Source organism: Ischnura elegans, chromosome 8 (genome assembly GCF_921293095.1).
Source record: "Ischnura elegans chromosome 8, ioIscEleg1.1, whole genome shotgun sequence".
Taxonomy (NCBI): domain Eukaryota; kingdom Metazoa; phylum Arthropoda; class Insecta; order Odonata; family Coenagrionidae; genus Ischnura; species Ischnura elegans.
Window position 1 is genome coordinate 106,280,964 of NC_060253.1, and position 11,036 is coordinate 106,291,999.

General features: G+C 36.5%; 2 protein-coding genes across 7 annotated transcripts in view; one reads left to right on the plus strand and one right to left on the minus strand.

The window, feature by feature from the left end:
• LOC124164269 (dihydrolipoyllysine-residue acetyltransferase component of pyruvate dehydrogenase complex, mitochondrial) overlaps window positions 1–2,956 on the minus strand; it is a 30,332-nt gene extending 27,376 nt beyond the window's left edge. Inside the window, exon 1 of the mRNA XM_046541515.1 lies at window positions 2,742–2,956. Coding sequence (XP_046397471.1) covers window positions 2,742–2,863 — 122 coding nt within the window. The 5' untranslated portion in view covers window positions 2,864–2,956. The remainder of the gene's footprint in view (window positions 1–2,741) is intronic.
• A 75-nt stretch (window positions 2,957–3,031) lies between these two features.
• Window positions 3,032–10,298, plus strand: LOC124164270. 6 transcript variants are annotated; one of them, XM_046541516.1, is made up of 4 exons: window positions 3,032–3,176; window positions 6,767–7,005; window positions 7,587–7,733; window positions 9,504–10,298. In XM_046541516.1, exons 2-4 carry the CDS (start codon window positions 6,789–6,791, stop codon window positions 9,818–9,820), a joined length of 681 nt encoding a protein of 226 aa, XP_046397472.1. In that variant the 5' UTR covers window positions 3,032–3,176; window positions 6,767–6,788; the 3' UTR covers window positions 9,821–10,298. The 6 variants fall into 6 exon arrangements, with proteins under 6 accessions (XP_046397472.1, XP_046397473.1, XP_046397476.1 ...); XM_046541517.1 differs by having other exon boundaries at window positions 6,770–7,005; XM_046541520.1 differs by lacking the exon at window positions 3,032–3,176 and adding an exon at window positions 5,112–5,330 and having other exon boundaries at window positions 6,770–7,005.
• The last annotated feature ends 738 nt before the right edge of the window (window positions 10,299–11,036 follow it).

Consider the following 11,036-nt stretch of genomic DNA (forward strand, 5'->3'; position numbering starts at 1 on the left):
GTAAATTTAAGATATGTGCAAGGGATGTACATCATCAATAGATTTATAACTCTAGTTTATCACCATGGAGGGCATAACCATACGCACCACTATATGCAATCTGAAAGTGTTTTACTACATTGATTTGCACTTGCCTGGTGCCTCAGGAAGAGAATTGTTTAAATCTTATTCTTAACCCTTTTGCGCCGGACGTCCGGTGGAGCCGATGGGCATTTTCACACGCGGAACACCTGACGTCAGGAATAGATGTTGTGGATTTTCAACGCAAACGACTAGACGTCGGCTCTGGCCGACATGAGGGAAGGGAATTGACCGCTGAGGTAGCAATTGTCCGATGCATTCAGGCCCGGCCTGAGACCCAGCTTAGCGAGTCCTTAGGGCCACTCCTAGGCAATTAAGCCCGACCCTCCCACTCATTTCTGACCATCCTCACCGCAGGAATCTGTTGTGTAGTAGTTATGTTTTCAAAAGTTTTTTCAGTGATATGTTTTACTGCATACTACTATGTTTTATTACTTGGAAATGAATCATTCATTTTGTTCTGTGCCCAACCAATTTCTGAACGGAATTTTAGCATTAAAAATAACGGACTTCTGGACTTATAGTCTTATAACCTTATATTGACTAACTTTGTTGTTATTAATGCTGGAAACCCATTTAAAATTCCACAATGCTTAAAAAAAAAACATGAGTAATTCTTTTAGAAGAGTAAATCATTTAAAATCAACTACAATGTTCGGTTGAAAAAAACACTGGTAATGCAATAAGTTGACCGTGGATTCGTGCTCTCATAGGGTTAGAGGGTGAAGTCCAGTGGGTGGGGTAAGGGTTGAGCTGAGCCCGAAATCTGAGGGACAAAAATACCCAGGCAACTCACCCCCAAAAAAGAGCTCCGTACAGAGAGGTTTAAAATATTCTTATGCTACTCGTAGCACGAAAACGTTTTTCTATTGCAGGCACCAGCATGAAAGGGTTAAAACAGGTTGAATATATTTGGGGGCAGAATATTTCCTACTACAACATTAGTTGACCATCATGACTGATTGATTTAAAAATATATATAATGATTAATATTAAGTTGTGAAAACCACAATTACCACACAGAAATAACACCAAACATATCCATCACTAACAACTGAGTCAAACATGAAAAAAATCATTGAAAATGTTAAGTTTACTAAGCATAGGAGTGCAAGATGAATAATAATTCCTCAAATGTGATTAATTAATCATTGTTGGTGGTGGTACATTTATGGGAGAGTTAAAACCTAAAACTATTGGAGACTTTCAGTTTTGACCTGAAAGGACAGGTTGTACATATATGTACTGCGCATGCGCTATTGATGCACTGCACAAGCTGTATTACAGTGCTTCATTCAAACAGAAATGAACTTGAAGCTGTGAAACCCCTGTGCACCGCTTCTGCGGTTATTTGTATTTACAGGGATTCTTATCATTCATTTAGGGTTTTCAGTTCACTGTCCCTTCGAATGCTATGCTTTATGCATGACCAAAATTTGATGATGAACAATTCGTAATAATATATTATAATCTTTTGGATTTACCATTTATTGACTTCTATTAATCCTTTCATTCCTATGACTTCCATACTCATGCAAAATTTGTTTCAGAGCCTGTGTTACAATACTGTTGAGGCATAGAGAAATACTCAACCCATACCAGCAGACCCTACTTGTCATGCACAATGCAAGTTTAAAGAAAGTTTCTATAAAATTTTTTACCAATTGCTATCTAGGTCCACAATACTGCCTTAAAGGTAATATAGTAGTGCAGCACTTAACACAAACGGAATTCCATAAATAATCTGACCTGATACTCATTATCAGAATTACAACATCGCCCTAATTGATGGTAGCTTTCCTTCAAGACGACACTACATCCTGGTCTTAGAATTCAAATCACTAACACCCAAATATGACCACATCAATGCATAACAATTCTAACTATCAGATTTCAAATGGTGTCATGTACTGCATGTACGAATAGACTTATCATCAAGGGTGCACATAAAGGATCTTCGAGTCAACATACGGCGTTAAAGCCAGCAAGAACACTTAAAAGGCTGAATCTGAAATCATTGGGTAGTTAGCGATAAATGTCCACTTCCATGTAATGATTTCGGTGCTTTATTTAGAGACCAATCATGTAGACTAGGAGGGTCACAACGAAAACATCAGTTTTATGCCACCATGAAATGCAAGTAATAAAGGGAGCACAATCAAAATAGACTGTGTAGACAAAACTGGAAGTCCAACATCGCTGAGTGCTACTTCCTAAGGCATAATAAAGATATTCTCCTTTCATTTCGTTTCGTCGACTGTAACTTTATTCGACCCCATTGGCCATTTATGTCAAGTTGAATTACCAATGATAGAGTTAATTGACAATGGGTTACCAGCCAAGCTTTCACCACATATCACTTTGTTGACATTCACTATAAGAGCGGCAACGGCCACAAGAAAGATAGTATTCCCAATTAAATAACGTTTAGTCACGATCAACATCAACAGCTATAACTCTACATAAGTTAAAGTTATTCTTCACCATCAACTCCCAACAAACATTTAGCAAAATACTTCACTAACAAAAAAGGTTGATGCATAAGCCAACATTGATGCAGTCGAAATGTATGAAAAGGTATAGTTTTCAATGATTTATTCGATTTGATATCGCGTAAAGTCTATATAAGCAAGGAACAAAGACCAAATAAGCAACATCACCTGTTAAAATGCCTTCCCCTCCCACATTCTGAACTTAAACACCTCGATAAGTTGCTTCGAGTGACTTGTTTCGTGGTAGTCCTTACAAGGTTGCTTCGAATAATATACGTAGTTCGTAACATTATTGCCCGGTTGCCGTCTTCCTAACCTTCACAATTCGTCTGCGGTCGTCTGCCACAAAATGGCTCAAGGGGCTCAAAGGGGTAGTGAAACGGGAAAAAATGGAGCAAATGGTTACAAAAATAACCAAGCTGTGGCAGCACATGATAGTGAACCGCGTGAACCGGGAAATTTTGGTTTCCGTAACAATACTGTGTTGATAATCTCACTGTTGGATTTAATGGGCGAAATATGCAATAAAAGCCACAAAATTGAATAGCTGAAAAAATTTCAACCGAATTTTGTGAAGAAAAATCTGTTTATAAAGTACAAAAGGTATTTATATTATAAGAAATATTTAATCCCAATTCCACAAGTAGAGGAAGTGAAAATCTTTCTCTTCCTAGATATGATCAGAAATGATCGTCTTATTTTTATGAATGTTAGGATTAAAGTGCGAAATAAATTCTTACAAGGAATTTAAGTTGCGTATGTCCCAGGAGACAGCTGCAAAGCTGGAAACTGCGGAAAACAACAACGAGAAATATACTTGGACTAGGAGTTGCGTATGAAATAAACTTGGTTAAATAAAATGTCATTATTATGAAAATGCCATCATTCCTAAAAAAATACTGTTTTAGGTTGAATTTTCTAACTATCATGGAATACATTTGAAAATAATAATTTCTATTACTTTCTATTGGCTTGCCACTACAACTTCTAATGCCGTCAAATAAGGGCATTAATGGGCTATTGCTTAGTACATGTTTTTCGCATCTTGACAAATTATAATATCTACTTAACTTGGTATTCTGGTTTTATAAAATAAGTTGAAATTCTCAAGGTCAGAAGAGCTGTGTTGAAATAATGAAAATGCTCTACTTTACATGCCCTGCAGCTATGCAAAATAGTATTTACAGCTCATGAGAATGAATACAAGTTTGCCGACCCCCCATTATACTCGATATAGAATGGAAATAAGTATATCAGTAAATATAAAGATAAGTCGAACGGGTTTTTTAGCCTACTAGTATACACTAAAGTCTTTGTTCCTGTAAGTCTTGATTGCCTAAAATTACACAAATTGCGGCAGGATGTGAAAAGGCATGATTGTACACCTGTTGCCTTCTTGGGAGCTCTGCAGAAATGGCACAAGGGTGTGATAATGACAAATTACCATGGATTGCATCATACAACAGTTGCCTCCCAGGTACCTTGTTTAAAACGGAACTGCATGGTGTGGCATCTGACAATTTAGTTTACAACAGTGATATGATGCATCTTTGCAAACCACTTATCCAGACCCGGGATTAGTTCACCTTGCATCATTAAGCCACAGAATTGTTGTTCTAAGAAACCAAGGGAGGGAGCTATAAAACACACCAATTATAATTAAAATGACTTACACTTAGCTGTGGGTGGTCAGCTATCTAATCATGCTCAATACATTGATACAACACACTTCATACTTAAATGCAATTTACTTTGAAAACATTCCTTGAGATTTCAGCAGCATAGTCTTCATTCTCAAGAAGCAAAAAACTCAAAAAAGACTTGGCTAGACGTGTGACCTGGATAAGATATTGGATTCTCAAGGAGATAGTGGAGAAAAATGAAGTTGAGGTTTTAACCCATTATAACCCAATGTTGCTTCTAAGTAACGTCAAAAATGTATACATTTTCAGCTCTATTCAGGAAAAGATTTGAACTAAGCATTCTTTGGTGCTGTAAAGTTTCATGGCAAAAAATGTTGTTGCCACAATAATTATGATCGAGTAGAAAATTTTCACATTTTTAAAATGAGAAGTCTTGAGTCTTGATTTTTTCCAGAAGCAGGGGTTGGAAAAGGTAAAGTTAGTGGCACTAAGTGACATACATATATCAAATTATTTTAAACGGGTAGGGAATTTGCAAATTTTCTAAAAGTGCAATACAAATTATGTATATGAAAAATTAAACTATGTATTTGGCTATAAATCTGAGATATTAGATGGTAAATGATGTTAGTACTAAGTACACAGTCAGAAATTTGCTTCCGCAGTAGCTTGGTTGGTATGCAGGTTGACTACACTGATATTTGTTGTCAATTCGCCTGCATCAGAAAACTATAAATTTCACTAACCCTTTCACACTGGAGGTAGGGTTGAGCTGACAGGCATTTTCATAATCAGAACACCTGATGTTGGGTATAGCTTTTGAAGATTTTTCAACGCAAACAACCGGATGTCGGCTCTGGCCAATGCGAGGGAAGGGAAGTGACCACTGAGGTAGCAATTGTTTGATGCATTCAGGCCCAGCCAGAGACCGAGCTTAGGCAGTCCTTAGAGCCACTCCTCGGCAATTAAGCCCAACCCTTCCACTCATTTATGATCATCTTCACCGCAGGAATTCGTTGCTAAGCAGTTATATTGCCGATAGCTTATTTTAATGGTATATTATGAAGCATACCACAACTTTTTATAATTTGTGATGAATTCTTCATTTTGTCCTGTGCGTAAGCTTTTTAAACGAAATTTTAGCATTAAAAATAACGGACTTCTGGACTTGTAGTCTTAATACCTTATGTTCACTAACTTTGTCTTTATTAACGCTAGAAAACCGTTTAAAATTCCACAATGCCTAAATATGTTCGTAATACCTATAGAAGAGTAAATTATTGAAAATCAAATGCAATATTTGGTTGAAAAAACTCTCGTAACGCAATCAGTAAACTGTGGATTCATGCTCTGATAGGGTTAGAGGGTCTAGACCAGTGGCCGGGGTAAGGGATGGGCACCCCTTTGAGTTGGGTCCCAAATCTGAGGGACGAAAATACCAGGGTAACTCCACCCCCCAAAAAAGAGCTCCGTACAGAGATGTTGAAAATACTTTCATGCTACTCCTAGCACAGAAATCGTTTTCCAATTGTAGGTGCCGGCAGGACAGGGTTAAATTAGCAATACATTTTGTATTCATAATACTAAAAGGTTGTAATTTATAGCTACCACTGAAAAGACCATAGCTGTTGTGCTTTGGACTCCATATGTGTTTGTTAAATCAGCTATATATACTTATATATATCTCGTTGGCATTATGCTAACAGTTAAATTCACGAAGACAAATATTATAGACACATATTATGAAATGTAATTACCAGAAAATGTAGCATTAGAGGTTAGGTGTCATTGGGCTATTGGACTCTTTGGCAGATGCATCATGGGTAGATGCCACTAGGGAGAACATCTTGGTGGCTGAACCCTCAAAGCTTCCCCTCCCCCTGCTAACTGCCTGGTCAGTACACAACAGATTTTATTCCATTCTTGAATATGTTCCCTGTCAGGCCTCATTGAAGGCACTATGTATGTTACTACATTTACATATGTGCCAAGGATAATTCTTAGCGGGACATACAGACATTATATGGTGGGCTGTGCAAGGGAATGTGTTTAAAGGAATTGAGATTCACTCAGGCAATTGTTACATATATTACAGTCAGTCAAGTGTAAAAATAAGAGCTTTCCCTCTGGGTTAATAAATTTCACTACACTGCATAAATGCCAATCTTCTGCAAGTCATTGTCATTGACTTCAAAATTAACTGTGGAAAGCACCCTGATTTTAACCACTAATAACTACACAGATGTTCAACTTCATCAGGATGAAAATCAACAATTTTACCACAAATGTGCGTCTTATGAAAAATCTGTTTCCCAGACATTGGTGGGCCTTAGCATTACATCATGTGGGACAGAGGCAGTGACATTACATACCTATGGCAGCAGAAGTAACATTGGTCCACAAAGTCACAAAAGTTTCTCTTCATTCTGCGTCCTATGCTCTAATTTTTATGCTATCAGCTTCCAACCCTTTCTATTTCTGTATTAGAAGTGCCTCACATCAAGAACTGTGTGTGCAAAGACGAGTTCTAACCAAAACATCTATTTTCAGCAGCTGCCTCTGCTAGCTCCTTATGGGACAAAATGAAGAATCAAGAGAGGTCAGGGTGGATTCAGCCACCAATGATGCAACCCTGACCAATGCTTTGGAACCAGAGACTTTGATTAGCAAATTTGGAGTTGTGCATGATGGTGATTGCAGCTTTGGAGATGGAAAGTTTGAATTCAAGAACGGAGACACTTTCCAGGGATTATTCCAGGCCTTAAAAACTGGAGTGATTACGAGGGAAGGTCAGTTTAATTAGGGTTGAAGTTTCAATTTCATTTTTTCAGTACGGAAGAGGCTGTTGGACACTCCTCAGTGAGCCACCACAATATGTATGTCTGAATATAGTCCCCTTTTTATCCAAAAATGCCCATGGTAAAAGTAAAGGGGGGGACTATATTCAAACACATTTTTATTACTTTTCCCGAAACTGAAGCCTCAAAATTCAGAGGGAGACTATAATCGGAGAAATACGGTACTTTTAGGTAACCATCATGTTGGTGTCCTCAGGCAGGAGTGCCCCGGGGGAGATGCAATGATGGACAGAAACTAATGGAAAAATTTCACCTCGACAGGAAATAAAAAACCAGGGACCTTCTGCTTTCCTGTCAGGTGCTCAGGACATCAAGCTACCGAAGTTACTCCTATCACCAATTTTTTTCGGTGGGGGTTCATGCAACGGATTTCCCCAGATAGCCCAATGTTTAAACACTAGAGGAAGAATTTGGATATTATCACACTCAAAAAATGTATCCCATATACATATTAATATATATGTACATATGTATTCTAGTCTCACATAGTGTGCTTATATCACCTGCCACAGGAAATGGTGTTTACACCACAGTTGACGGCCATGTCTATGATGGTTTTTGGACCTCTGACACTCTTGATTGCCCTGATGCTCTAATTTACTACCCAGATGCTTCCAGTTACAGTGGATCCATTGATAAAATGAAGTATAATGGACAAGGTGAGTGTTGGATCTTCCCAAGTTTTTTAAATCTGGATTGGGGCACTAAGGTTACATTCCGACACCAACATCTTTTACTGCTCATGAATTATTTTCTTTTCAAGAATTGCATAACACCATTAGCATGAACATGGCTTGAAATTCCCTCAATTTAAGAATAAATACAGAAAATTATGTTACTACTTCATAGACTCAATGCATATTTGTCATCTCTCGCACATGGAAAAAGTCTTTAGACTCACAAGTAATGACTTTTTTCTCTCAAAGCAAGTGCTAGGATGGAGTTTTAATACAAATTTTAATGACAGACTTGGGAAAAATTATACACAATATATTTATTAGCTCATCAAATTTCCCACGGAACAACGAACCCATGTTTATATGCTCTTAGGGGGCATCCATTAATACCGTATATGTCTGAATATAGTTCCCCTTTTTTTCCAAAAATGCCTGTGGTAAAAGTAAAGAGGGGGGGGGGGACTATAGGGAATAGGGGACTATATTCAAACGCATTTTTTAAACTTTTCCCGAAACTGAAGCCTCAAAATTAGGGGAATGGACTATATTCCGAGGGGGATTACATTCGGAGAAATACAGTAATAATAATAATAATTTCTATAGTTCCTAGAGATCACATAAGCACTGGTGACATTGGAAGTCGTCAAAAAATGATAAAAATAAATAATAATAGCTACAAATAAATGAAGTGATAGAAATATTCACTATTTTTACAGTTTAAAGGAGAAGTTACAATTTTTTGTGGCTGATGGACAAAGATTACTCAGAGCCCAACATAAAATCTTTCAGGCTATAGTATGTAGTTGTTTTCCATTAAATATTTCTTCAAAGCATTCTTGAATGGTGTAGGTGGAAGACATTTGATATCACATGATAATTTGTATTTGTATTTTTTTTTATTTGTAATTTGTAGCATATTTTTGATAGGGAGAATAAGGGCCCTTTTTGGCAGAAGGTGCTTAATTAAGTAAGGAGTTTAAGGGGGGGGGGGGGGAAGGGATGAAGCTGATTCTCACCCAATCTCTAGTGGGGGTAAGTATCACGTAATTTTTGTTTCCGCAAGAAACAGTGTGAAAAGAGACAGAAAACTAGGTTGAATTGAGCAAAATGAAATCTTAAATACATACATACATACTTCTCTTCACTAATCTCAATTGAAAATAATTCAAACTATCGTTTTTTTTAACAATTCAATGCAATGAATCATAAATTAACGTATTTACACAGAAAATACACGTTTTGAACAATCTCTCCTGAGATTAGAGGGAGCCAAATCTCACGATATTTCAATAAGAGAGTAAGGCAGGGTCCAAAAATCGCCATTCCAATAGTGGACCCCTTCATCTTTTTTGCTCTCTGTATTTACATTTTTCATAAAAATTCACTTTATTGTATTATTCAATTATATATTTTTAAATTGAATTGTATCCTCACGTGGAACCCTTCTTATATTATTAGGGGGTATCTATTAATTATGTGGGGCGTTTAGGGGAGTCATGCTTATTTTCACATACATAATCTCCTTTGGGGAAGAGGGTGGGACAGATATTTTTTTTGGACATTTTCATTAATATGCAATCAAAATTGAAGACTATTTTTCCAGGAGCAATTCATTTCCCCACAATGTAAAATAGTTGTATTGTCTAGTTAAAACAATTCATCCAATTTTTCCCCTTCATTTAAGAGGTAAAAGCAGCTTGAAAATTTTATGACAGCAGCCTTTAACACGGGTGCATGATTTCTTTCTCTCAGGGCGCTATCAATTTCCTGATGGAACTTTTATAGATGCAAAATTCTCCGACAATCTTCCGACGGAAGGAGAGGAATCATCACCTCATTTGAACTATGTGGACAGATGTGGAATTCAATGGTTCGGTGAAACTGGGAAAACCCATGTCACAATGTTCCCCGTGCATCAGTTTATTCCTAAGGGATGGAAGGTGACGGGAAAGCACGTCCCACAAATATCTTCAGAGGGAGTAGGCATCCCTTTCCGAGCAGTCATTCCAAAATTCACTTTCCCAACTAGATCACATCACATATTCCAAAGGGAAGGGTCAGGAGCATAAATTCACCGTAACAAAAAAAATGCAAAAATATCTGGAAAATAATTAGTGTAAGTAAGGAAAGTAGTAAGGAAAAGTTTCTTGCCTTATCATGTACAAGTCTACCATGCATTTCCTCGATATATAGGACAGTAATAAAACATAAACTTACAAATTATTTAGATAAAAAATAAACAGCCCAAAACAAACTTTTTATACCACTTGGCGGGTATCAAAACTTTTATGTTAATTAAACAAGCAGTATTATGAAAAGAATAAAAAACATGTTGATATATGCTATTATTCTATAAATGAATTTGTGAGGACGTTAATTGTTACATCTGAAATTGCTTGTTGTATGTGTGCTTTTATATAATTTTTGGTATTATTATATTATGTGAATGCTTTTCTTTTCTAAATGTGATGAGATATCTATTTATAAGAAGCCACCCAGATACTAAATATGTTAAAACAATGTGCCAATAAATATTATTACATATTATTACATGTTTATTTTATGCAATGAGTAGGTTTAATTCAACATATATCTTTGATGCTATCTACTTTGAAAAAAATTCTCAATTTGTAAATTAAGTAAAGAATTGTAATAAACATAATGCACAAACACTAGACTTTATGCTGTAACACATGATCAGGTATTTAGCGAAACTTAATGATGCTTGGTTAGATCCAGGGATTTGGTATGCATGTTTGGAGAGCTGGCCGTCACAGGGGTAGTCAGAGAGTGCCCCCTCATGTCGTGGTTTGGTAAAAGAGGGGCTTTATGGCATTAGTTTTCTAGGTCAATTCAAAATCTGCTAACGAAAGGGTAAAACATGTTGCCGCAAACAGTAATGTGGTCGAAGCACCATCCTTATGGTTTCTTCTAGTGAGTTTGTCTGACATGAAGCTTTGGGGATGAAGACCTATGATTCATCATTAAAATTACGCATATTTGATAAAGTTTCATTTGATATAATTTAATATTTTATCATGAATATTCTTTCACAAAAATATGTACATACAGTCAAAAAGGCCTCCTTTTTTTACCATAAGAATCCAAACACCTGGATTTTAAATCCTTTCACTCTTCATGTATAAAAGAATTAACAAAGGCTGAAACAACAAAGTAAGATAGAACCAATATAAAAATTAAAATGGCTGAAAAAAAATATCCCAACTTTAAAGTTGAAAACAGAGGTGGAAATTACAACATCACAGACAAACATGTAATGCCAAT